Source organism: Lepidochelys kempii, chromosome 16 (assembly GCF_965140265.1).
Source record: "Lepidochelys kempii isolate rLepKem1 chromosome 16, rLepKem1.hap2, whole genome shotgun sequence".
Taxonomy (NCBI): Eukaryota; Metazoa; Chordata; order Testudines; family Cheloniidae; genus Lepidochelys; species Lepidochelys kempii.
In genome coordinates this window covers 18,022,376-18,050,021 of record NC_133271.1, presented here as the reverse complement: position 1 = coordinate 18,050,021, position 27,646 = coordinate 18,022,376, and the positions used below count along the sequence as shown (strand labels likewise).

The following is a 27,646-nucleotide window of genomic DNA, read 5'->3' as shown; positions in this document are numbered from 1 at the left end:
CAGCTGGCAGATGACTGGTGTATTCAGCACAATTCCTGCCACCCGGGGGGGATAGCGCTAAGGTAGAACTGCCGTGGAGTTGTGGTGCAAGCAGGGGCAAGTTTATACCCCAAACTAGAGAGGAGTGGGGCAGTGGATGGGGAGGGGAGCCACTGAATAGAAGGAAAATCCAGGGGTAACGGCTCAGAGCTTTTGCTCCTCCATCCCCCGTGGGGTTTTCCCACCAGCTCCCCAATACTATTAACCACAAAGAGACACCCCCAAATATGGAGAGCAGATGCCGCACATCCTGCATTCCTTTGAGAGCCTGCTCTACAGTCCAGTGCTCAAAGGGTTAAGAGGCCCAGAAAGAAGCCTCAGGAAGACCGTGCCAGACCCCAGAAAGGGGTTTCCTTGCACCCTCCATCTCTGTACTCACTGGACCCTGGGGGCAGGGAAGCCTGTGGCATGGCAGGAAATCCTCAGGGAGTCATTCACAATTGCTATCACATGACCTTCCCCCTCGCCAATTATCAGCTGAGGAGGAGCTGATTGGAAAAAGAAAGCACAAAAGAAAAGTCAGCAGAGAGTAACAGGCATCCTGCTCACCCTCAACCCAGACTGGGGCCCTGACATAGCGGAGAATGCATGCGCGGGGATCCGGGAGCAGCCGGGGGGCCCAGAGGGCTCAGTCAGCATCCCCGGGGATCCACGGGGCACAGTCAGCATCCCTGAGGATCCAGGAGCAGCTGGGGGGCCCGGAGGGCATAGTCAGTATCCTCGGGGATCCAGGGGGCACAGTCAGCATCCCTGAGGATCCAGGAGCAGCTGGGGGGCCCAGAGGGCTCAGTCAGTATCCCCGGGGATCCAGGGGGCACAGTCAGCATCCCTGAGGATCCAGGAGCAGCTGGGGGGCCCGGAGGGCACAGTCAGCATCCCCGGGGATCTGGGACCAGCCAGGGGGCCTCAGTGAAACACATGACAAAATGGCAAATCCATTAAAAGCTTTTTGGTGCAGCCCTTCCCCATGCCCTGCCCACGGTGGCTACCAGGCAGCACATGTTGCCCCTGGCCGTGGCCCTATCATGGTATAGCAGGTCACCGCCCCCTAAGAACGCTGTGCAGCTCCCCCAGTCCTGCAGCATCACTGACATCCCTCCTGGTCGCCCAGCAGCTTACCCCGAACGACCACCGAATACTGGATTGCCCTCTCCCCTGCCGGGCTGCTAGCTAAGCAGGTGTAGGTCCCCCCTGAGCCTTCCAAGACCCTCTCGATCCTCAGCACCATGCCGCCTCCTAGGATCTGCGTCCCATTGCTTCTGGCCAGCGGCAGGCCGTCTTTGAGCCAGGAGAGGGCAGGCGGGGGCTGGCCGCTGGCTGAGCACTCCAAGGCCAATGGCTGGCCCACCACTGCTTCCACCGTCCGGCCTTCTGGGCTGTCGCCATCAATATCAGGTGGCACTGCAGGGGCAGGGAAGACACAGCTGGCATTAGCACTGGGTACGTGGAATGGAGACATGGTGCTGCATTACCAGCATGCTACCTCTGCGGGAGCCGGGGGATGATCTGGGAATGGTGGGATTCTGCGCTGGGGAAGCAGAGGGACCGGATGGGCCTGAGACCACACACGGTACAGCTCGGCTCAAGTGCCCGAGGTGGTCCAAGGGATCGATGAGGGGAGAGGCCCAGGAAGACAGCAGCACACGTGTCACTGCAGGACTCGGGGCGAGCTGTAGGAGGAGCCGGCGAGCACGACGGGAGAGGCACCCGCCGCTCCCCTTGGCCATGGCAACCATGGGCCTGCGACTGACAGAGCCCTGGCCCTCCAGCCGGTGCTGCCTAGTGAGCCAGCGGGGAGCAATTGCTGTACAGTCCAAGCCGCTGGGGAGAACGAGTGGCGCATCCCCCTCCCCCTTACCCCTCTCCGAGCATGTCAGGCCGGGGACCGCGCGCCTCAGGAAGCCTTACCATACACCTCCAGCCTCACAGCCTTCTCTGCCACCCCTGCAACGTTGGTGGCCCGGCAGGCATAGAGCCCAGCATCGGACACCTGGGCCTGGCTCAGCTGGAGGCCCCTCCCCCCATCGGTGTAGGCTGCCCGGGCGCTGGAGACGATGGGGCGCTTGTCTTTGAACCAGGTGATGCTGGGAGCCGGCGAGCCCCGAGCCTCGCACCGGAGCCCAACGGGGCGGTTGAACAGGCCCACGACTTCCGCCCTTTCGCTGGACCCCAGGATGGTGGGTGGAGCTGAAAATGCGAATGAATGCGGAGAGTGAAACACGGGGGAGAATGAACACCCCGAGAGGCGGCTGCATGGCTCCCACTGGAGGGGCTGGGCAGAGGAGGTTCCACAGTGTCCTTGCCTCCAGCTCCTGGGGCAGAGCGGCCCACGAGGGCACTGTCACCTGGAAGCCGTGGCACGTTCACACCTGGTCTTTTCAGGGTCGACTATGCCAAGCAACTCCTACAGAAGTAACGCTGGTCTGATGAAAGAAGGACTCTTACCACTGGAAGGGGGCAGGGCAGCATGGAAAGGAAGCTCACACACAGTTAGGTTGGACCAATGGGCCACTGCATTCTGCCTCCAGCAGTGACCTGGGTACCCAAACCCCTATGTACTCTGTGGTCATGCCTGATGCTAGAGCAGGTGAGCCCCCGTAACACACCTGGCAGAAGAGGGCTCTTTTCTGGCCCCGGAAGCAGTTAGGGAAGGATGGAGGCTCAGGGATTGAGGTTGTTGGCGAGGAAACAGGGGAGTAAAGGAGAATTCCATTAAAGGCAGCGCATTGGCATGGTGCAGCTGTCACCCACTGGGTAACACCATAAAGGCTTCTCACCCACCCTGAATGTACCGATCAGCACACAGATGAAGAGCAATGAGCATCTGCAGACAACAGGCACATGGCCCACTGCCACCACTGTTAGCTCGAAGGGGCAACGCATAACTGGATCGTCAATTACTTCGACTAGACTTGGCCTCAAGGACCATGGACGAAGAGATTGGGGGAGATAATTTCTCTCTGGGTGCATCGGGGGCTTGCCCTGCTCCGCCTGCCTGGTGCTCCCCAGCCCCCGACTCACAATTCCCTTGATGAGCACCATCTTCCGGCATGCAGAGCCACATGGCGCTGTTTCCGGGATTGGAACACCTCCCCGCCACGTGGCAGCATGCCCAATCCCCTCCCAGTCTCCTACAGCCCCACCCTCAAGAGCCTCGAAACCGCCCAGTGGCCGCACCCATCCCAGCTACGATGCCTCCGCTCATAGCAGGGCCTGGTCCAGCAGCCTTGGTGTCACTGCCAGCAGGGCCCCTAGGAGTCCCCAGTACCGCTCCGTAGAGCCCCCCTCCCCCTGCGCCACACCCCATGAATCCTTGGTAATATCCCTTAGAGGGCCCCCCATGCTACACCCCACAGAGTCCCCCTCCCTCCCCCAGGCATTCATGGCCCACCATAAAAGTTCCACGCCCAGATGTGTCCCTCAGGCCAAAAAGTTTGCTCAGCCCTGAGCTAGCGCACCAAGACCACCTGAGCTCAGACCCTGGGGGTCGAGAGGGCTTGAGAGCCCCAGCTGCCATCTGAGCCACCATGTCCACACTGCTACTTTTAGCGCACTGGCTCGAGCCCGTCTATTTGGTCTGGGAGGCTAACTCCAACCTGCAGTGTAGATGTACCTATTGTCACACTCACACTACTTCTATCTGCAGTTCTCACAGCAGGTCGCAGAGGAAATTCCACTTTGGGAACTTACTGTAAACATGCAGTTGGAAAGTCTTGGTTTGCTGGCCAGCCTGGTTGAAGGCCAAGCACTGGTACTTCCCTTGGTCTCTCAGCTGGCTGCCCTGGATCCTCAACACCTGTCTCTGCTCCAAGAGCTGGATCCGGGTGTCCATCGGGACAAGAGGCCTGAGGATACAGAAGATCAGAACGAGGCATAAGACCTCAGCCAGAGGGCAGAGCCGGCTGCATTTAGGGCAATGGTGCTAGTGACTCCTGGGAGGTTTTATCCTTGGTCAGTAAATGCAGTGTCAGCAAAAGGCCCTGGATAGACCATCCTGGAGACCGAGACCCTCTGTTTGCCCACAGACACGGAGCAGCCGTTGCAAAAACTCCCCCACATCCGTCTCCACCCTGACATATACCTCGCAAGTTCCGAGGGGGTGTCTGATCACGAGGTTTTGTGGACGAGATCAACTCCAGAGCACGGCAGCTCAAAGGGCAGGGCCCTTGCCCCTTGAAGCTGACCCATCACCATGTGCTGCAGTGTCACGTAGTGACGGCAGAGCTATTCCCTGGTGGCAACCTGGCCTGCAGGACGGCTCGCAGCTTGCACGGATCCCATCGTGTGTGCTCTGACAGGCCTGTGAGCAGGAGGAACCCTCCCCAGGGAGGAGAGGCGAGAGCTCTGTCCTTGGCCTCCGTGCCAAGACTGACAAGGAGGGTCTCAGCGATGGACGTTTTGAGGAAGTGGCATTAGAAGTGGATGGAGAGGTCACCGGGTTTCCAAAAGCACTTTCTCTGCTCCTGGAGCCCAATCTCTAACTGCATGTAGTGTGGGGTCCCTAGTGCCTGCCCGAGCTTACTCCCTACCCGGGGCCCCGCTCCCACCTTGCAACCCCTGTTAAACCCAAGCTTTCTGCAGCCTCAAGCTGACCTGAGCTGGCTGCGTCCCCTGACACTTACTGTCCATCCTTCATCCACTCCACCTGGGGAAGCGGCACTCCCGTGGTCCGACACTGCAGCTCCACCTCAGAGCCCACCAGCACCGACATGTCGTGGGGCGACCCCACGCCGTACACCACGGGCGAGACTAGGGGAGGAAAAGAAGGAGGAGATCCTGGGAGAGCCAAAATGACAATGGCCAAGGATACGGGCGGTGAGGGGAAGACCTGGGGGCCGGGAGGGGTTATTTGATCGTTGCACTGTAAGGGGATTAACAGCTTTATTACAGTTTATAAGGTGCATTCAAGATGCATGTTGGTTTCACCATCCTCCTCCCATCCACCTTCCAAATGCAGCCCAGAGAGAGGAAGGAGAACAACCAGGCCCTGGCGTCCTATGGGGGTGGGGGGGTGGTGGTTAGCAAAACAAAGGCAGGTGACAGTGGAAAACTGCTGCACTTCCTTATTGCAGTGCAGCCACTCCCAGGCGTCTCAGGAGGCGGAGGCTCAGCAGAGCTTCTCCCCCTTAACTCCTCATTCATTCAACACTCTCTCTCACTGAGAAAGTAGATAAGGAAGTGTTATTTACTCCTTCTCATAACACAAGAGCTAGGGGTCACCAAATGAAATTAAGAGGCAGCAGGTTTAAAACAAACAAAAGGAAGTATTTCTTCACACAATGCACAGTCAACCTGTGGAACTCCTTGCCAGAGGATGTTGTGAAGGCCAAGATCATAAAAGCGTTCAAAAAAGAACTAGATAAATTCATGAAGGACAGGTCCATCAATGGCTATTTGCCAGGATGGGCAGGGATGGTGTTCCTAGCCTCTGTTTGCCAGAAGCCAGGAATGTGCGACAGGGAAAGGATCACTTGATGATTACCTGTTCTGTTCATTCCCTCTGGAGCACCTGGCATTGGCCACTGTCAAAAGACAGGATATTGGGCTAAGATGGACCTTTGGTCTGACTCAGTTTCGCCATTCTTATGAACACTACGCACCTGGCCAAACTCAGACCTGATGTAAGAGGGTGCAACTCTCAGGAAGTCAATGGACTTGCTTACTTGCTTACTCCAAGCTCCAAATTTGGCCCCGTGGATTCAACCTGTGGCCTGGCACCCCTGTTGGCTTTGGAAGGTGGAGGATTAGCGGCTGCCAAGGAAGTTAAGCCCTTCCCCAGAGGGACTGTCAGCAGGCTGGCAGGTTAGCCCTGGTGGGAGGACTGGGACACTGGGATTAGTGTCTTTCCCATCAGTCCCTGAACAGATTTCACTGGCACGACCAGGGATACTTTTGCCTTAGACAGAAGGAGGCTAAGAACCATGACTCACCTAGAACAAGGACGTGGAAGTGTCTTTGCGCCTCACCAACCCTGTTCACAGCTTTGCACGTGTAGGACCCCGCGTCCTCTTTCCGCACCTTGTGGACCTGGATGGACTGTGCTCCACTGAGGAAACGGAGACTGCCACTCCCCGTGAGCTATGGGGAAATAGCTAGAAGTAGGACAAGGTGGGAAGCACCTTACCCACTGCCACCCAGGTCCAGCTCAGAGCACCTGACTTCTGCTGCCATTCTCCAATCATGGGCTGGGACAGCAGCACTCCTCACACCAAAGGTGTCCACTAGCTCTCTTCTGAAACTTACCAACTGCCCATCCTTATACCAGGTGACTGTAGGGGCTGGGATGCCAGAAACATCACAATCCAGAGTCAGGGGCTGGCCAGCCAGGATGGAGACATTCCTCCTGGGGCCGTCACCTCTCAGCTCAGGGGGTGCTGTGAAAGGAAAGGAACAGCCATGTCGGGCGAGGAACAAGCAGAGGAATGCAGAGCTGGCTCACCGGGCTAGTGCACACCTTTCAAATGAACACACACCAAGCAAAGCATGACATACATGGCCACTCAAACGGCTGCATTGGCAGACACCAGGCATGCAGAGACCAATTCGTCCACCAGTCCAGGGGCCCACCTGCCTCTCCAGCACAGTGGGAGAGGGCTTGCCCACACGTTCCATGTACGTCTGGGAATGGACTCTCCAGGTGACGAATGACGGGTCTGTGCCTATCAGAAAGCTGCCTGCACCCAGCTAGCAAAGAGGGCGAAGTGACCTTGGCTGGAACAGAGAGGGCATCCAAAGTGCCTGGGGAGCTGGCTAAAAGTTCCTTGCCACATTCTGGCAACTGGACAGGACATACTGATGGAGGTGAGGGGCTGGGGTTGAGGAGAGACTCTTTGCTGACCCACATCCTAGCCCCCTGATCTGAGCGTGCCCAGAAAGCAGGTCGTGGGGGAGCTCAGGGGCTGAGCAGTCTCCGGGGTCCAATGTGGTGAGAATCTGTAGGAGTCAGTGAGACATTCCCAGTTAGGAGACTGGTTTGTTTCTGTATCTCCTGGCTCTGGAGCCTTGCCTGCCTCCTCCCTTCTCACCTGCAGGAGGAGCTCTCCATGAGCCCCTTTCAGCTCCAGCACTGGGGGCTCACGGTGATGAGGCTTTAAAGTGAAGCCTGAAGCTTCCCAATTCATTTGTCCCTGACACCCCTCTGCCTGTCCTCCCGTCCCCGCACATGGCACAGGGGTGGGAGGCAAGCGGCCTTCTCTAGGGAGCTGACCCCCATGTTCCCCAGGATGCCAGGAGATCAGAAATATTAGGACTTTGCCCCAACATCCCTCCCCCCATACAGCTCCGCCAGCTCAGCTCTGGACAGCCCACCGGAGTCCACACTCTGCTCCCAGGCCCAGACTCAGCCTTCAGTTCCCACGGGGGGGATTGCCCGTGCTGGCAACAGAGAGTGCACACCAGGACCGGGTATGGAGCCCCATCTGCTGCACCCGAGCACCCTCCCAGCACTGGGATCTGCTCCACCCACGCGGCCCCCTCTTACCGTAAACCACGAGCTTGGTTCTCCTCTGCACAGAGCCCGCCTCGTTGGTCGCCAGGCACGTGTAGTCTCCGCTGTCACTGGGCAGCACAGAGCCGATCACCAAAGAGCCCTCGTCCAGCACCGAGGAGCCCGGCAAGCTGCCCAGGAGCTCGGCAGAGTTCTTTAGCCAGAGGACGGCTGGCTTCGGCACGCCTATGTGATAGCCAAGGAGGGGAGGGTGGATCAGCCAGACAGCTGCAGCTCTCTCTAGGCAAGAGCAACTCGCGCAGATGCCCCGTGTCACCCCCACTCCTTGATGCCCCTGCCGCAGCCCCACACCCCAACTTTTGGGGAAGTAGAAGCTGCAGGGTGGGTACCACCTGTTAGAGGAATAGGTGCTGCCTGCAAAATTTGGATTTCAATACACACCCCTAAAACGTATGGTGGTGCTCAGAGCAAGGGGTCTAGTCTGAGTCCTATCTCGGGCGGTAGCTAGCTCCTGGATGGGGCTACCCTGCCTGCCATACCCTGCTCAAGGTCAGTTCCTGAGTGCCTGTCTGGTGCCCCCTTTCAGCGCTGCCTTTGGTGGCCGGCCCACCCCACACGTGAAATGCTTCGCACACCAAGAAGTTGCTCCCAGAGCACTGTCGGAACAGTGGTCTCAAATCAGCATCGGTGCGCAGCATGCTGACAGCCACAAGGAGGCGCTCCAGGTACAGTTTTACATCCCAGCTCCATCCCTCCCCTGCAGTGCCAGGCTCAGCTAAGGGAAAATTAACAGCACCAATCTCCCCGGGGGAAAAATCAGCCAGGAGCTACATCCCCTCACGCCCACCCCACCCAGAGGGCATTGACTGACATGCCACCCCCAGGGCGGTCCTTGGCCATGCAGTGATGACTGCACCCTGGGCTGACTGAGGCCAGAGGCACCGTTATCACCCAGTTACAAGGACACCCCCACCCCGCCTCGACTTACAGGGGATGTTGCACATTCGCACTGCACTGACCACATCTTCCTAGCAAGAGCGAATCGTGGCACCTCCCCTGCACGCAGCACGGTACCGTCCCCCCCCCATGCAGAGCTACCCAGCAGGCACCAAGCCTGGCTCCTTTCCAGCTGCTCCGACAGGCAAACGGGCTGTTCTGGGCAAGGAAGTGCCCAGATTCCTATCGAAGCCACTGGAGACGAGGGAAAGGAGCCTGTACCATGTGGCCTGCCAGCACTCCACCGACCACCACCAAACGTGCCCCGGACAATAGGCACATTGTGCTGTTGTGCCGTAATGTCTGCTCCTTCCTGCTACTATAAATCCTGTCTGCTGTGACTGGCGACTTCTCTGCCCTCTCCAGCTAAGGCTGCCCCAGTGGGTGAGTTAGGAGCAGCACCATGCCTGGCGCGAGAGTCTGGATTCTCAGCTCACTCCTGAGCCAGCAGAAGGAGAGACGGAAGGCAAGGAGCAAGGATGGAAGGAGTAAAAGAAAGAAAAGCCAGGGCAATTTCTGCCTATCTTCCTATCCCAGGACTGGGGATGTTCCCTGAGGCTGCTCCACCTGGGACAAACACCCACCAGTCTGCATCCAAGACCCTGTGCATCCCGGGAGATCAGGGCACTGCCCCCTCCGCTCCCAATCCAGACGTCAGGAAGCTGTAGCTACTGCAGGAGTTTTCATCTGAGATCTCAGGCCCAATGAGACCCCGAATGGCTGCAGGTTATTTATGCTTTCCAGGGAGCAGGTGGAGAAAACCAACTCAGGGCAGATCTGGAAAGAGCTAGCTGGGGAGAAGGCAGGGCGGGATGGGGATGCAGTAAGAATAACCCCGCTTCTTGCATTTCCCTGGGTACTCCTGGCTGTGGAACTGACCCGCGGCTGCTCCATCTTTGAGCTCAAGGACTAGAGGTGAGGACCAGGCCAGCTGTGCCACGAAGAACCCGCACGAACTTCAATGCCAGCCATTCAGGTGCCTCGCCATCCCCTCGTGTGCTCTCAGACTGAGTCAGGCCCTGCACTTAGACCTCTCTAAGTGTGGAGAGTGGCATCTTCCACGTCGAGCAGAAACTGCGCCAGCACCAGGGAGGGCCCTGAGCAGCCAGGAGCTGATTCACTGACTCCTTGGAACATCTGAGGTCAGAGGCCGCATGGGCTGGCAGGTAAAGGGCACAGGAGTGGCACTCAGGAGACCTGGGTTCTATTCCCAGCTCTGCCACTGACCTGCTGGTTGAACCTGGGCAACTCGTTTCCATCTGTAAATGGGTATTGCAATATCTACACACCTTGGAGCTCTAGGGATGGAAGAGTCAGCTGTCCGTCCACAGGGCCCAGAAAGCCAGCCCTGGTAGGATGGTTTCCAGGATGGTGGGGATTGCTGAGAACATGGCTGCACCCCAAATATGGACCTGGTAACACCCAGTTCAGAATGGAAGTCCCTCCCAGCCCCTATTAACATCACACACACAGCAGGCAGGGAACTGAGACACAGGGAAAGGGCTGTGGGTAGAGAATTACACTGTGGGTAAATATTATATTTTACACATAAGGAAACTGAGGCACAGATGGGGGGGGTGACTTGCCCAAAGCTTCCCAGGAACTCAGTAGCAGAATCAGGATTAGAACCCAGGTCTCTTGACTCTTAGCCCAGCACTCTAACCACCAGTCCATGATGCCTGTCTGACATGAGAATCCCCAGCTCCAGGAGTCGGTCTCTTACCTTTGGCAGGGCAGGGCAGGGTGACGTTCTCATGGAGCACTCGTTCTAGCAGGACATCTGCACTGTCATCCAGGTAGGGCGGCTCTGGAGGGGACAGAAGTTGCACCAATGGTTCATTTGGTCCCGTTTGTGACTCTCCGGCCTAATCCCCTAGGGGAGAGTTTGGCCCCCAGTGTCTTGCCCCTGTGGAGACTCGTCTCGGGGAAAGAGAAGCCGAGGTATGAACTAATGGACGTTGGAACGAGCTAGAGCGGGAGCCAGGATCAAGGCAGAATCCATGCGGCACCAGGTTCTGGAGGGGGCTCCAAGGGCGCCCCCACCCTGCTGGGCTGAGACAGACACTCTGCTCACTCTGTCACAGAAGAGGGTTCAGCACAAAGACCTGCTCGTGGCATGTGGCAGCATCAGACCTTCCACCCACATGGCCAGGGAGAGGAAGGGAACCTTGGAATTTGGAAGGATCTAGGCCCCATTGAACCCGAATCTGTGTCTGGAGGAGACTCCTCACTCTCCTCCCAGGCCAGGCCCTTATCCCCAAGCTGCAGATTGCTCCTGAGTAACTTCCTGGCCAGTGCGTGCTGCCAGTCCTGCTCTGATCCAGAGAACACGAGTCTGTTACAGCCCCAGCTCCAGAGTCAGGCTCTACAGCTCAAGCCCCAGCACCTCCTTCCCTTAACTGTGGGGGTCCCCCGTTCACGCCTTACCGGCGGCCAGAACGGCAGCTGTCACCTACAGCACCTTACCACAGGGAGCGCAGTAAAAGAGAAAGAGCCGCGTCCCGCACGAGGGATTCAGCACTCACCCAGCACCTCCACCACAAACTCAATGGTGTCTTCTCCAGCGCTGCTGGCTGCAAGGCACCGGTACCGCCCCGAATCGGAGACCCGCATGTCCAGGATGTTGATCGTCCCATCGGGCCCCTCCAGGAAATCCTGGTCGCCCACCCTCAGCGGTCTGCCGTCCTTGGACCATCTGAGCTTGGGGACTGGATCTCCATGAGCCACGCACGGCAGGTCCAGCGTGTGACCCACTAGCACCTTCAGAAGCTTGGGGCCTGGCTGAACTCGAGGAGGCACTGAAATAAAGCGAATGTACAGGAAGGACAGCACCAAACTGGGAGGCAGCGTAAATGGCTCTTGGAATTTCCTCTGAGCCAAGGATCCTCAGACTCGGAGGTGGGGGGTTAGTGTCATTAGCCCCATTGCACAGAGGGTGAAACTGAGGCAGGGTGAAGTGACATGCCTAAGGCCTCTTGGGGATTCAGTGGCAGAGCCAGGGATAGCACCCAGGAGTCCTGAGCCCTTGTTCTCTGCTCTGAATATCGCTAAACTATTCTGTCATGAGAGGAGGAGTCACAGCCCAGTGCCCGCTTCATGGCAGCCCTAGCTATGTATTTTTTCATTCCATATGGGGCTGCTTGATAGTGCTTCAGAGTTGAGATTCTTGGCAAAATTAGCTCCCTTTCGAGCAAAGCTTTTGCCATGAAGACAGAGCCATTCCAGGTTGGGGACATGTACTGGAGTGGGGAGAGAGAATGTGGGTTTGCTCTCTCACAATGACAAAGGCATCTACTGTGCTGAAACAGAGAGGGCAGGGCTTCCCTGCCTTAATCTAATGGCCCCCGAGGACGTTACTCGATGAAAAGTGGGGCCCTGGCCACTTGAGCAGTTCCGGCTGGCTTTACAGGCAGTGGACGAAATCAGCACATGGACTCAGATGGCCTCATCACTTTGTGAGAGACACCAGCCAAAGAAACAGTGATTGCAGGTGAAAAGTATGGTTTACCGGGAGAACCAGCCGACCGGGGTTCTAGTCTCGCTGTGGGACTTTGGGCAAGAGCAGTTAACCGGTGCATGCCTCGTTTCCCCCTTTGTAAAATGTGGGATTTCCAGGGACCCACTTCACAATGGGATTGCAAGGCTCCATCCGTTAATGTCCACTAAAACCCACGCAGAGCAGTGAATCCTCCTGCACTAGATCCCCACAGCCCAGCGGCCACAGACCGGGTATATCATTGTATGTGCCCATCGGAACCACCTCTCCTTTACAAACACAGCCACCCCATCATCTCGGCCCACTCCACACCACTGCAGCAGTGCGGATCACACGTCCCCAGTCAAGACGTTTGGCTGAGCATGCAGCGTGTTTACGCGCATTCATAAACCATTCACCCTTGAGCTATTTTTAAAGCAGACTGTAACCCAGGGCACCAAGCCTGCATTAAACCCAGCTCTCACCAGCCTTATCAGCCCCGCGCTGAAACGGATGAACAGTCCGTAGAAACCCAACTCAGAGCTTCGCCTCCTCTACTTGAAGCCTCTCGGACTGCTCTCCTGCGCAAGCGGACAGGGGGGCCCTCAATCAAACTACAGGAGGGCTTCACACCAACATAGGGCATGTGATGCCAACTCCCACCCTGTCTGGCAGAGCAGGAGAGCTATCCATCGGCCCCATGTAGGTGAGGTAGGTTCAAACCATGGGCACCGTTGGGGGGGCTCTGATCGGGCCCAGGGAAGAGAAAGAAATCTGATGACCACGTTGAAACGAACATGTAAAGCCAGCCAGGACAGTGCTGGAACAGCAGATGTTGGCTCCTTAATGACTTCAGCGTCTCCTGCATTTCTAACTCGGTAGCACAGTCATCCCTTTAGGTTAAATGCCTGCAATGCTTCCGGGCCAGCAGCAGGATAATTATGTTAGCAGCTGTCTGTATACAGGATCCTGTCGGAGCCTCACATAGCCCCGCCGGGTATGAAGTTCAATACCATGCTGGTCTGGCCGGGAGTCTACATCCCGTCTGCTGGTTTGAGGATGTACGGACACATGGTAGCGATTTGGGCAGTGATCCAATGCTAAGCACAATGTAAGGAAAGGCTGCTGCTGGTCTCAACGGGTGTTGGCTCGGGCCCCAGGTGGGTTGCCCTCTTAAGACACTAGGGTCCGTTTACACTGGGAAATTAGTTGGTCACGTCCTGGAATCTCTCTGAACATGCGACCTTATGACCAATGTCAAGTGACACAGCTGGGGCCGGCAGTGTGGCTGGGACATGCCCTGTCCTGCTACCAGGCACCCCACATCTGGACACAGGCTCCTGAATGGCTTTCAACAAGCCACGCCCAGCCCGCTCTAGCTGGTCCTGAAGTGTTGCCACCCAAACCTTATCCGAGGAAACTGTCTCCAGAGCAGTCAATTTCCCAGCTCAGCCAGAGACCAACGCCCCTTTTTCACTCCTTGTTCCAACCAAGAGTCCTAGGGACCAGGATGTTATTCTTGAGCAGAGGGGACCTGGATGCTCAGGCCCCTGTAGTCAGTGTGAGCAATGCTGTGGCCTGGGGGTGGTCACAAAATACCCAGCTGGTAAAGACCCAACAGCAAACACATCAGGACTCATGCAGAGGATCCAGCCTGGGGCATAACAAGGGGCAACGGGGCAGCCTGGTGACTGGGTGCCAGTGATGCTTCCTGGGATGTGAACTAGATAGCAAGAGAAGCCGCCCTAGGAGGCTCCCCCAGACCCCAAATCACTGGCCCAGCATAAACTGAGTCCCCTCCTTTCATCCCAGAATGTTGCCGCCTATTCCCCTTAATGCCCAAATGCTACGGTGATGGGCACCACACCAACTCCCTTGTAAGCTGAGAGATGAAATCGACAGACCCAAGCACTGCCCGTAGTAGAACACCATCACCCTGCAACGGGCTCCTGCTCCTTGCCGGGCATATCCAGTCCCTAGAGCACAGCAGGCAAAGGGTACGTAGGACAGAACCCCACAGTTCCCATGCAACCCCCCACCCCTCCACCCCACACTTAACAACCTCATGGTTCCACTGGCAGGACTGTCCCGCCTCCTCCCCCCATTACAAGGCCTATCTGCCCCAGGGACATGCCAGACAGAGCTCTGCTGGAACAGGCACCTTGGACTTCCAGGCGGTAGCTCAGCGAGGAGTTCCCGGCTGGGTTCACTGCCGTGCAGGTATAAAGGCCGTTGTCAGTCACTCTGGGCTCAGCCAATCGGAGGGAGCCTGATGGGAGGATGCTGTACCTAGATCAGAAGAGAACAGATCAACTAGGGTGATACCCTAAAGGAAAACCCACAAGAGCTGAGCGAACAGCACATGGCCCCGTCTCTGCCTGGGTCTCCCTAAAGCTCTCTTAGCAGCCAGATGCTGTACATCAGCGGGAGATGCCCGTATAATGACAGGGAATAGCATGCATCAGTTGTCAGGGAGAAGCAGAGAAGCCCTCTGTGTACAGTCAGCATCTAAGAAGGATTCCTGTTGTTTGGAAGGGAAACAAGGAAAGGACACTATTCCCTGCGCCCTGTCAGCATGATTAGCACTGGACAGACAGGCCCTGCCCTGAGGAACTTGCAGTCTCTGATGGTGTGAGGAGGGGAGGTCCCTCCCTGCTCCGGAAGACAGCCCGCCTCCAGAGGCCATCTGTACCCCCCACCAGCCTGGGGCCAACGCCAAATCCCCACCCTCAGCCTCAGCTTGCCCTCCAAACATGGCTCTTCCTACGGCATCCCTGGAGGATCTTCCTCTGCCTCACCCTAGCTCCTTCTGCCCCAGAGTCACTCTCTAACCCAGTGATCTCCTGATCAGAGCCTGCCACCATGACTCAGCTATAGTTACCCTGAATCCTTACGCAGGGAACACAAGAGAAGTCCTTGAACCTGCCACAGCCGGACAGACACCACAGTCCAGACACAATGCACCAAATGATCAAAGACTGGGGAATGTTCTCCGTGGTGGTGGGAGGCCCATGGAGCTCTCATCCTTGGTGAGCTGCTTCCGCGCATGGCTCAACATGCTAAATCCCTTTGCTCAGCTCCTCCAGACAAAGGAGGAGTGCTCACACTGAGGTAGAAGAATGAGACAGCGTCACACAGAGCTGCCAGTGGCCGGGAGGTCGTTCTTGAGGGTGGCTGAGCTGCCCTGGAGATCGGCTACTGCAGCTGGAGCTGACCGCGTGCTCCCCTCCAGTTGCAACCCTGCCTTTGTCGGGGACCCTGCAGACGTGACATCACCACAGCCCACGTCCGCAGACTCCCTGCTGTGTGCTCCCATCGATCAACCCAGCGAGCGATGAGAGGCGGCTGTCCCCAGGCAGCAAGCAGAGCCAAGGGGAAAGGGTCATGGGGGAGGGGGAGGACTGGAAGCAGTCAAAGGAACTTAGACAGGCAAGAATGGGGAGGGGGAAAGCTCCACTGGGAGATGTTAAATCCAGGTTCCTTCCACGCAGCAATGGTGGCTGTTTAGGTGGGGGATAAAGATCAAGGGGAATTTTAACAAGCTGTAAGGCAGGGAATCACGTTCCCTGTTATTAACCCCAGGACCACGGGCCAATGACCGGACGTTTAAGGAGCCCTCATCTGGTAAGGAGGCGAAGACAGTTTTAACAGAGGTTCCTGCTCGTGAGGGCTAAACGTGATTTGCTTGGTCAGTATGAACCTAGGAAAGTGACTCATGCTGGACAGCAAGTTCCAGTCTCTCTTCAGACCGGCTCTTCCCCACACTGGTGGTAAAAAAACCAAACCTTGGCTCGCTGCTGTGACCCGAGTCAGCTTCATGGACTTCACTGAAGGATGAATTTGGCCCTCCAACGTTAACCCGTGTTAACAGAAATTGCCTCTAAACCCACATCCTGCCACAGATAAAAGCTATTACTGGGCCCCGAACTGCTGCTCTCCCTACACATCTGCTGCACTTAATTCCTAGTTTTGCAAAGCACTCTGCATATGAGAAAAATGATGTAAAGCCCAATCGCTGCATGGCATTGCTGTGCGCTGTTAAACAGCTGCTGCTTTCCACCCCAGAGGTGACTGCATTTCAGTGTCAGCAGACACAGTGTGTAAGCTCTTGCACCAAATTCATCCCGGACATTGCTCCATTGAAGTAAATGAAATACAGTAGGGATGAATTTAGTCCATTCATATTAACTTAAAGGAAAAAACCAATGGAAGGTGGAAAACAATAAACCATTAGTGTTTGCTATGGAGCAGTGAAAAGAAAAGCAATTTACCTCCTACTTCCAGTATATAATCACAGTCAGGCCAAGTTCTGTAAGTCATCACCAATATAACTCCAAGGAATTCCTTCCTGGGAAGATCACTTCCCAAGACTCAAGATACTACCCAGTGTTTTGAGCCGGGGAGAGTGGGAGAGGGAGATGGGAGGTCCGCCCACCCCCTCACGCAGGACTCAGAACGAAATGTGTGTAGTGGTGGCAGTGCTCCAGATACCTGACCACCAGGGAAATATTTCAGTGTGAGGGGTATGTGACTATTCCAGCCCCCGAAGAACCACTCAAGCTGGCAGCTCCCAAGACCACAAGCTGGCGAGAGGAGAGTTTGGTAGGAAGTTTCCTCTCTGAAGTCCCCACCACTGGATTTGTTTTCCTCATATGCAGATTCTCTCCCGCTGACACTAACCCGGACTTCGGTACCCCCTCCCACGCACACAGCCATCGCTCCTACCCCTGGAGGGAGGCGCTGGCCTACGCAAAGATTTCCCAACACCAACGCCATGATAAATGTCCGCTGATAAATGGAATCAGCTGCGTGTCTGTAGCAAGGGGCCCAAGTTATGACGTTCGGAGTCAGGACTGTGGTTTGGCCCGCGAAAAGGGGATCGGGATCCAGGTCGGACAGTGGAGGAGTTGGGGGAGTGTAGGGGAGGGTTTGGAATCCAAAGGTTTGGTCCAGGACCCACCGCTCGTTTACATAACGATACCATAAGGGACTGAACTGCTACACCACTCATCGGAGACAGCCACTGGATGGAGTCAGGAGAAGAAGGATGATCCAGTGGTTAGGGCACTAGGGTTCAAATCCCTGTTCTGCCAGATTCCCTGGGTGCCTCAGGCAAGGCACTTCCCCTCTCTGGGCCTCAGTTTCCCATCTACCCAATGGGGATAATAGAACAGGAGTGCCGAGAGGATAAATACACTGAAGATCGTGAGGGACTCAGAGGGGTTTCTACAAGCACCTCAGATAAATCGAGGAGACTGTGGGTGGCCAGTTACTCTGCAGCCTTCTCTCCTCTATGCACATCACTCTGTGACTTCTCCTTTGATCCCCAGGCTGTTGCTGGGGCCTCCCAATCCCCCGGGATTCCCTGCAGCTAGCCAGCCTCAATCAGACTTTTTTCCCTTAAATGAAAGGCCCTACTCCACACTGGAGCCGGGATTATACTTCACTGATTTCCATGGAGCTGAGCCCATTTAGACCAGACCTGAACTGGGCCCTAAGCTGTTGCTGGGAGGGAAAAAGAAAAGTTGTCTATTTTTCACTTTAAGGCCCAGATATTTCCATCCTGTCATTTTAGTGCCTCAGCTCACCTTGTACTCGCAGAAATAGACCCCAGGTAATCTCCAGCGCAGCAGACGCCAGGGATCATGCATGGATGGCCCAACAGCATCAGTTATTCAAGGTTTAAAGCAAGGACCATGCCCAGGTCAGGAATCTCTTGTACGTTCCATGCAAGATCCTGGTACCAGGACTGCGCAACCCTTGCACTTTTGCGAGCACGGGGAGCCCCCTCCTCTGAAGCATTTGCTGGGTTTGCTTTCAGAGGCTCGCAAGGCTTAGGGCCAGATCCATGCACAAGGAAAGGCTCCTCATGTGAGCAGGGGATGCATTAGTTTGTAGTCTCCTGAGCACCCTCATGGGGGTCAATGGGAGCTCCAGATTGGTGCTCAGCTCCCGCGATCGAGCCCTAAGATTGAAGTACTTTGCAGGCAACCCAGTGCCTTTGGTGTCGGTGTCTTTAGTCTTCAGAGAACGCCTCTTCCTCTGCATTTTGTACGGAGCCAACCACTGAAAGAACAGAGCTACAGCACTGAGGAGCTGGAGTGACACATGGCGTGTGTGAAGGAGGCTTTTCACTGCCATTTGGCCGGGGATGATTGTATATCAATTAAATCCCAGCTAAGAGCCATAAAACACATTTAGCAGGGATTAGCTGTGCAGTAGATCTGTCTCGAGTACCCCTCAATAAAATACACTTCAACAGGCACTTGGCACAGATCCCCGCTTTAGCCAAGATAGAGTTAAGCACATTCAGATCACATCACTCAACCTTTCCAGGTCCTGCCTTATTCCAGAAACATTCTTGGCTTTCTTTGCTTTGCTAACCTCACTCCCTTGCTCCACTACCTTAAGCAGTAACCGTGACGGCACCAGCCAAGAATGCACAAAAACCCAGCTGTGCTGACGGACGGGGATGGGAAAACAGGACATGAAAAGCAGCCCCCTTCCCCACCACAACCAATGCGTGCACTGCAGCTTAACGGGGGTTGAAAGCAGATGTTCCATCCAGACAGATGTTCGGATAAAAGGCTGGTAGGGACGAATCCAAGAACTCGCTCTGGTTCCTTTCAAGGGCTGTGCCAACTGCGGATATCATCCCAAGGCATTTGAGTCTGTGGGGTCACAGATTTCTCCAGCCAGGCATAGTCTAATCGCCGCTCATAGCAACCAGCAAGGAAAGCGTTCCTGCTGCAACAACACTGAGCTGGGTCCCAACGCCAGCTCTGGGTCCCTGCTCCATCGGCTGGGGCCAGCCCCTGCACCCAGTCACAAAGCACTACCATGAATGTTAACAGGGCTCATGGCTTTGGCTGGGTAGTTATGGGACTTAAACCACATTACGTGCAGTGCTTTCACCATCACCCACGGATGTCAAACGCTCTGTTACTATGAATTAAACAATGCCAACTGCACATCCTTGTGCACCAGGGGACCACTGCCTCACTGTTCCAGGCAGGGAAACTGAGGCAATGTGCCACGGCCACAGGCTGAGCCAACAGTAAAAGCGAGGAGTGGAACCCAGATCTCCTGCCTTCCACTTCCCCAGTTCTAACCACTAGACAATGTCCCCTTCCCATGAAACATGTCAGACCGCTCAGCCCCATCAGATCGCCTCCGGGGCCGAGCGGGCACCATGTGCGTCCAACAGACTTGCAGAAAGGGGCCGTTCTATGTCAATCTCCCACCGTAACTCCGGTGAAGCTGCTGAAACAACAGCAGGCAGGGGTTAGTTTAGTCCGTAGCTGCTAATCTATTCTGTGTACAGAGTCCCAAGAGCTTAAGAAGGAAATAGATAAAGCTGAGGGGCTCCTAACAATGAGCCCATTAGGCTCCCCCAGCTTTACGCCTTCTAGCCCGTTCCTTACCTTGCTGTGGTGAGAGGCAGCGGCCGGGTTTCCTGAGTCCATACGACCAGTGGGGACGGCGATCCCTGAACTTCACAGGGCAGTGTCATTTCCTGCCCAACCACGGCGAAGATTCTTATTGGTCCTGTTGACTCACGTGATCTGTTCCTGCTAATCCTGGGTTTAGCTAGGTTGGTGGGACAAAGAGGAAAGTGAGGCTGGTGTCCAGACTGAAGAGCTCTTGGGTTTTAAAGGCCTTTCCTGACTCAGTGAATTTAGCGCCCGGGAAAGTTGCAGGGAGATGGGCTTCCATGGGGCTACGTCACTGAAGTCCTTCACTATGCACATCCATAGCCGCTCAGGACAAATGCCAGCTGTATTACTGCCCTACGCAAGACCAGTGCCCCAGGGTATTAGCAGTAAGAGACAGCCCCTGCCCCAAACAGCTTATGCTTGCAGACAAAGGGCCAAGTGAGGAGAAGGAGGCACAGAGAAGGGAAGTGACTTGCCCAAGACCATACAGACAAGTCAGCTGCAGAGCTAGGAATATAATCCAGGTCTTCTGATTCCTAGAGCAGTGCCCTAACCACTACACCACGCTGCCCCTGCACGTTCCCTAGAAGCCCCCTGCATGGGGCAGTATGAACTCCGGGCAACCGTGAGGCTCCCATGGGCTAGGCCGGGCTTATTCACGACTCCTAGAGAGAGCTGGAGGCTCAGTAGCAAACAGGGAAGGGAAGGAAATGTTCACTAGAAGAAGAGAGTGTCTGTCTTTCTATCGGGGCTGAGAGGGCTTGGGAAGGGGGAGAGAGCCAGGAACAGGCTCAGCGAGTCCCGAGGTTCCTATTAATGCACCTGGAGGGTGCTGAGCTCCCTTCTGCAGTCAGCCCAAGGCTGGCCGGTAGAGGGGGCCATTTTAACAGGCCGCATCCTTGGCTGGGTCTTCCCCAAGCAAGCGGACAAGCGGACTCACTGTTGACAAAGAGCTGGATTTCCCGGCTGGCGGAGCCCCCCAGGTTGGTGGCCGTGCAGACATAGACACCTGAATCTCCAGCAGAGGGCAGGGGGATCAGGAGGCCCCCGTCGCTGGGGATGTGGTAGTGGGGGCTCCGGGAGGAAAGGGGCTCCAGTTCCTTTAAAGGAAAAGAACAAACAGCAGGGGCTTCGATATTAACTGAGTCACCAGCCAGGGGTGGGAGTGGGGGTAAACATGGGAAAGAGGAGCTAGGTTGGTGCTTTTAACCCTTCTCCCACTGGATTCCCTCAGGAGCATCCATCTCAACTCCTGGATGCTCTGGGATCTAACCCCTCTCCCCATTCCAGATACACGGGGCAGCCTTAAGGCCAATCTCTCTGGCCCTGTCTACACTGGGAAATGGCACTGCGTTAACCACAACTCAGCAGTCAGTGGGGACCTCAGGGTTCACCCCAACCAGCTGAGACAACCTGACACAGGCCAGTCCCTGTCTGCAGCAGGCAGTGAGCCGGTTGACGCGTTCTAACACACCCCTGGCTGGGATTCCTTTGCCAATATACTGCTAAGGAAGAGTCATCTTTCTGCCCCCCTCCCACCTTGACCAAGCATTAGAGCCTCCACCCTACCTTTGTCCAGGTCACAGTGGGGAAGGGAACTCCACTGGCATTACACGGCAGGGTGACAGCCACTCCCTCATTGGTGCTATAGAGGGCAGGACCAGGCTGAATGCTGGGTGGAACTGTAAGCGAGAGAAGCATCCCCCTTACTGCTTACTACTGACTGAGAACAGCGAGGGAGGGCCAGAGCTCAGGGCTCGATTTCCAAGTGCTTGGCACCCACAGCTGCAAGAGGTCTCAGCTCCCACTCAGCCATCTAATTATGGGCCAAATCTGCAAGCGCGCTCAGCAACCTGTGGCGACCCCAATGGCCTGGTTTTCAAGGGAGCCCGGGTCCTTTTGAAAAGGCCGTGCCAAGCCCTTCGGAAAAGCTGGCTACTTAGTCGAGGGCCAGCTTCTGAAAACAGCTCAGCTCTCCTGGCCAGAAGTGACCAAATGGGAGCCGAGTGCTTTAGAAAAAATCTAGCCCCAGTTGGGAGTGCTGGGCCCTTCTGAGAATTCCAGCTTGACAGTCACTGTCCCCGAGGCAGCTCCACCAGCCTCAGAAGCCCCCACTACGTGTCCCCCCATGTCCGTGCCTTTCAGTCAGCTCGCCCAGGAGTTTTAGTGTGCAGCTGAAGTCTACTTGTCCAGAATCGAATTGCACTTGTGCAGGCCAGTCAGATGTCCCAGCGCTGCTAGATCATAGGAATTTTCCTAAATTACTTTGTCAACAACGTGCTGCCCTGGGGACTGACGCTTGCTAAGGAAACCGGCTCTAACAGCGCAACATTTTCTCGCCTTGAGATAGCAACATTGCTGCTTTCGCTCAGTGGCAAGAGCCAGGTCTCTTCCAAAAGGCACCATGGTTTCATAGGTGCTCTGCAGGAAGCTGGCAGAGGAGGTGCGCACTCAACATCCATCCCTGCAGCTGCCTCCACACACTGTAACACGACAGTGTGCAAAGCCAGCAGACAGATGAGCAGCACGCAAAGCCCAGATTTAAACCGCTCACCGTGGATGGCAAGAGTCACGTTCTGCCTGCGAGAGCCAATGGCGTTCGTGACCACGCAGGTGTATTTCCCAGCATCTTCCTGGAAGGCCTGGTCTATATGGAAACTTCCATCTGTGCGTACGGAATGGTGGCTGCCCAGCATGACCTGGGAACGGAAAGAAACCATGAGTCAGCACTGATGGTCAATTCAACGAGCATCACATGCTTGTCCCTCTGCCTTTAGAAAATATCTAAGGTCAGATCCCCAGCTAGTATAAACTGGCATCGCTCCGTTGACTTAAACAGAGCTATGGCAATTTGCACCAGCCAAGGATCTGGCCCCTCATGACAAACTGGAGGGAGCTCAGAGAAGAGAGACAATCACCGGGGGGGGGGGGAGATGAAAGGAGCTCATGGCTCCGTGATGACATAGGGGAGATATTACAATCGCCCCCAGTCTCTGAAGGGAGTAACCGTGGAAGAAGAGGAGTTATTTAGTGCAACCCATAGTAAAGGGGAAATTAAGAAAAAGAAAAATTTAGGCTGAATGTCAGGGCAAAGCTTCCTGACAGCGAGATCTGTGTGACAGTCTCCCAAGGGAAGGGGTCTGAGTGGTAACATTTGGGGGTGGTCTGGATATTCTCTGAAGTCTTTCCTATCTCTTGCTTTGATTGTACCCTCATCCCGTTGAATAACACGATCACAGTGACATGACACCGCACAACAAATGCTGTGCTGCTGTCAATAACAATCAGATTTACCTACAGTGCTCCAGCAGCTCAAGGACTCTGTGACTCACCACTCTCTGCCCCCCTTTCCCCCCCCACCACCCCCGGTGCAGCAAATTAAACAGACAGAGGACCAAGACCTCACCGGCTGCCCGTCCTTTAGCCATCGTCGGTCTGGAAGAGGTTTCCCAGCCAGGATTATGCATGGCAGTGAGACGGGCTGACCCTCATGGGCACGGATCACAGGGGCCCCGACAGCTATCTCTGGGGCAACTGGAGAAGGAAAAGGCTACATTAAGTGGGGACAAGCTGGCTTTAAGAAGCCAGGACAACGGTTCTGCTTCTTGGTGTTTTATAAATTAGCTTCCAGGATGAAAAATCATTAATATGAGCCTTATCCAGCCTCTGAAAAGCAAAACAGTTCTTGGTCACACCACTGCACGAGGTTCACCGTGCTGGCTGGATCTACGTGCCAGAACAGCTGCAGGGACCAAGACTCACACCCAGGATTTGGCCATAGGTTAGTGCATCTATTCTGTCCTCATGCAGGTTCCTCACTGCCCTCTGCTGGGGGGAACTTTGGATCTGCGTGTGCATAAACGGTTGGGCCATCCCCTAAGCTACTCTACGGACATCTCAATTGTGAATGGTTGCACCCACTAGAGCTGCATCCTACAGTCTATCAGATCCAATATTGCTACGCGAGTTCAAATATGCTGGCTTCATGGGTGATCATGTCCCTGTCTAGTGGCTGGCCGAGTGACTAACAGCCCAATTATATACAGCAAAAGGAATTACTCCTTTAGCTCAAGTGGCAGAACCCTGTATTCTTGGTGCTGTGAAAGTCCCAGTTCAGTCCCTGCTGATGACATCCATGTAGGCAGAGGGGGCTCATTGCAACTCATCACCGCTAGAAATGGCCAGAGCCACAGTGTCTCTATCGGGATCTCATTTCCCCCCAAAGTTCAGATCTGGGAATTTGGTTCAGCCTAAAGCCTATCCACCTTGCCGAAGGGTGCAGGGGGGTTGGTGGCATCATTTGGGTAAAGGTTCATCTCTAGATACAGTATCATAAACCTAAATGTCAAAGGGCATTGCATTTAGCCCCAGCCAGCGGGCATTGGAATTCCCAAGCTGCATATTCCAAAGGAGACCAGTGTGGAACAAGAGTCGTCACCATCGTTACAAACACGGACAGGGACAGTCAGCATCTGCGCCCTAGGCTTTAATTTGCTTTAGCAATGGCATGAAACTAATAACAAATATGCCCAAAAGAAAGGCTGTAAACCGTGTCCAGTGGCCGTGAGCTTGGCCTCAGCCTGGGTCTTCCCAAATATATTCTGTGCTTCGCAGACACAGACGGCTTGGTCATCCAGTGACACGCCTGGGGCAGAGGGAGAGGAAAGGTCTGAGCAAGGCAATACGGCAGGGTATGGGGAAGAGCCCACGCCAGCAAACAGTGGGACCACCTTAAAAACAATCCCGCACCGCCTAGCATTGTCACTTACACCTGTCCAAGGTGAGTGGAAAGTGGGCGTGTGACAGAGTGCTGGGGGTCTGACCCAGCACTCTGGTCACTAAGGTACTAGCTATTCCCCCGCACCCCCCAGAAAGGACTTCACTGGGAGATCAGTGCTCAATGGCTTAATTAGGCAGGAGGCTGATGAGCAAATGGGAACAATCAAGTTTATGTCCACTTGTATGTCGCCACACAAGGCTGTACTGATGAATTGGTGGAGGAGACCTAATAAATAACACACGGATGCTTATAAACCTGAAAAGCATCCAGCCGGCTTGTGGTGGTCCAAAGGGTGGAGACATTCGTCCTGGTACAAGGTGTACCATGCTACCACGTCAGAATGGTAGCACCTCACACTCCCTTTGTAAACGATGTGCCAGGCAGTGGAGAAGCAGGGCCCCTGGTTAGCAAACATAAGAGGCAACAAGCCCGTGCAAAGCTAGTTATGAAAGCGTACACACCGGCGCACCTCGGAGTGCGGTTACTAAAGGATGCAAATGCAAGGAATATGCCAAACTCATCAGCTTCTTCATACAACAAAGCAAGGGCATAAGATCTAGTCCAATTCCCCCCCCAAATGCTTATGTGTATACACAAAGTGACGACACACATGCACCACTGCATAAGAGAACAGTACACACATCTTTTGGCAGATAATACACAGAAATACTCCGCACACCCAGACGTGTGAAATGGGTACACACATCCAGATATGCACTAAGTGTTCATGCCTCAGCATACACCCGTACATGCGTGCACAAACAATCCCGGTTCTCTTACTTTCCACAAAGAGTTCATCAGACTCCAGAAGGCTGGAATTGCTGACCAGACCAGGCTGGGCAGTGACAGCTTTGCCATCCTGTCTGGACCACGAAATCCGTGGAGGGGGATGTCCCTTAACGTGACGTGCCAGACTGATGTTCTTCCCCATCTCCATAGACACGTCTTGCGGGAGTTCTACAAACCGAGGGGCAGCTGAAGGAGACAGCAGAGAAGAGTCTCAGATCCCAGCCCTGACACCAATTTAGCACAATCTATAAATGGGACAATTAGTTTCATTCTAAAGGGCATGCAGGTCTTCTCTGTGCTGGAAGTTTCCCTTTTGGATCATATCCATTCCACATCCCAGCCCCTGAAGACGATCTGTACCCCATTCCATTTTAAATAAGTTATTGACATTAAAAGAAGTTTCCAACAGGTGTAGCTATAATGTATTTCACATGAGCATACAACATCCAGCAGGACTCACAACGCCAAGATGCTCTAGGGTGTGCGACAGACTCAAGTCAAAGGGTAAAAGGTACAGTACTTGGCATATGGATAGGATGACCTAATAAGTCCTGTTGTCTCTAATATGTGATCATAACGAATAACACAATGACACGAACGGGTCCAACTCAATCATGGTGGACAGGAGAGAAAATATCTGGGACTTGGGTATTTCATCCTCTTGTCTTTTAGTTCCAGGTCAGTACATCCCTCTCTGCTGCCTTCCATGCTGAGGATGTCTATTGAGATGGAGATATCTGCAGACATGAATGGTCCTATCTATAAACAACATGGATCTTCTCCATCTCCATTGCCAGTGGTTGGCAGAGGAATGCAAATAAATGTCCATCAAGCACTAAACTCCTGGTCACCCTGGGACCTACCTGCCAGGATCTAAAAGCCAGTGATTTAACCGGTGCCAGCCCCTTCAGACCTATTAGTTGCCAGATGCAGGTTGTGTTTTAACTTGTACGATGGTTTTGCATTCATGGTGGACATGAAAAGAGACAGGAGCTTTGCCAGGGACACTTTGGCAAATGTGATCTTCCCTTTCCGGGGCTTCATTTTTCTTATAAAATAAACCAAGAATTGAAATCCCCAAGGCGCATGATGCAATTCCACGTGGCTCTTAATAGCTGCCATTAAAAAAAAAAAAACAATTAAGAGCTCAGGACCCATAGGCTGTTTTCAGATTGTCCATTTCCAGGAAAGTGGAGAGAGGCATTTAGCTGCAGCATATCACACCACGGTGCCTGCTCTTTATGGGAGTTAGCAGATTTAGGTCTGAGCTCAGCTAAGAATATCTAAATAGCTCGAGACAAACAGAGGGGGCAGCGAATCACAGAAGCCAGAGGGAAAAAGACCTAGTTGGTCCTGAATCCACCTCGCAACCACGTGGAGCTGTGCCTGGGGGTATTTCTCACCGGTTTTCCCAGCTCACAGATGGCCCAAGTGACAGGCTCCCATCACTCCCATGGGGAGACCCTCCCATATCAGCACCACTCTCTCCGTTTCTCAGCCCTTCGCTCATTACTTTACTGGGATGGGACTGTGGGGGGATGACGGACGAGGGCTAGTTTGAGGGAAAGGGACACTTCATTTCCCCTCAGCCCAGAGTCATTCCAAGCTCATCTCGCAACTTGGCTAGATACAGCAGGTCACAGGGTAACTAAGACAGCACGAGAATCAAGCAGCTTGCACCAGTCAGCCCGAGAGACAGAAAAAAAGGGCTGCCCCAAAGTTAATCTGGGGCATTAGGGGCCTGATCCAAAGTCCTTTGGAGTCACTGGGGTCTCCCCCAGTAGACCCAGGCCTAGGTTCTATGGAGACATAGATGCTCTTCAAAGGCCAGCCAGAGACACATCACTCACTGTTCGCCTCCGTCTCTCCCTGCGGGCCTGGTTTCCAGGCTGGCCCCCTGAGGCAGTCACTCAGATGGGCATGTTAGCTGGCTGGTGTTTGGGTTCCACACACCGGTTTGAGCATCCCTAGATGGAGCTTGCTCATCCTGTTACAGGTGCCTAGGTCTGAGAACTGCAAACCCTTCCCCTTTACCTCCACTTCTGCCCAGCACGAGGGTGGAGTCCGGCGCTGCAATGCGCTCAGGTCTTGCTGCTGGGAAAGCGATCCCCTCTTGTTCCCCTTGGCTTCTCCGCCAGCACAGAACAGTCTCAACACCTAGTCTAGGCAATTCCCCCAGCCCCCTGGAACCACGCTGGTTAAACAGCTAACGTTACAGAATTCACCCCACTGCCTCCCTTTATAATGAGTCTAGCAGCTACCTTGCTAGCCCCATGCAGGATGGAGCCAGATCCAGGAACTGAGCACTGAGTGGGGAAGCCTGCAGTCAGGACAGTGTACACAACACACACACACACACCCTGGAGCTGGCTGCCTTTCTGACATCATTGCAGGCCCACCAATTTTCCCCAGCACCAGAAGCCAGGCAGATGGCCCCGTCCCTTCCCCTTCCTTCTTCCTGCCTGAGGAAACCTGGGCTCACTCCATGGTCCTGCCAGGAGCTTTGCTCTTGATTATATTAGCATGTGGGAAGCAGCAGCTGGCTCAGGAGGGTGTCTGAAAGAGGCCTACACCCCACCAAACACTGTACCTTGGCTTTGAGCCCCGGCCACATCAGAAAAGATAGCAGGGGCCAGTCTGTTCAGAAGAGGAGCTTCATTCCTTGTCTCGTGTATTCTTTTAGC

At 54.8% G+C, this 27,646-nt stretch overlaps 1 protein-coding gene across 1 annotated transcript in view; it reads right to left on the bottom strand.

The window, feature by feature from the left end:
- The window catches only part of HMCN2 (hemicentin 2), a 121,969-nt gene that overhangs the window by 55,396 nt on the left and 38,927 nt on the right, over window positions 1–27,646 (bottom strand). The window contains exons 18-34 of the mRNA XM_073314813.1: window positions 24,954–25,148; window positions 22,800–22,927; window positions 21,948–22,092; window positions 20,963–21,075; window positions 20,334–20,493; window positions 19,382–19,547; window positions 14,119–14,246; window positions 11,008–11,280; window positions 10,206–10,289; window positions 7,520–7,711; window positions 6,283–6,413; window positions 5,970–6,117; window positions 4,662–4,788; window positions 3,730–3,884; window positions 1,948–2,226; window positions 1,159–1,440; window positions 419–527 (exon numbers count right to left, since the gene is read on the bottom strand). Of these exons, the coding sequence (XP_073170914.1) occupies window positions 419–527; window positions 1,159–1,440; window positions 1,948–2,226; window positions 3,730–3,884; window positions 4,662–4,788; window positions 5,970–6,117; window positions 6,283–6,413; window positions 7,520–7,711; window positions 10,206–10,289; window positions 11,008–11,280; window positions 14,119–14,246; window positions 19,382–19,547; window positions 20,334–20,493; window positions 20,963–21,075; window positions 21,948–22,092; window positions 22,800–22,927; window positions 24,954–25,148 (2,815 nt within the window). The remainder of the gene's footprint in view (window positions 1–418; window positions 528–1,158; window positions 1,441–1,947; window positions 2,227–3,729; window positions 3,885–4,661; window positions 4,789–5,969; window positions 6,118–6,282; window positions 6,414–7,519; window positions 7,712–10,205; window positions 10,290–11,007; window positions 11,281–14,118; window positions 14,247–19,381; window positions 19,548–20,333; window positions 20,494–20,962; window positions 21,076–21,947; window positions 22,093–22,799; window positions 22,928–24,953; window positions 25,149–27,646) is intronic.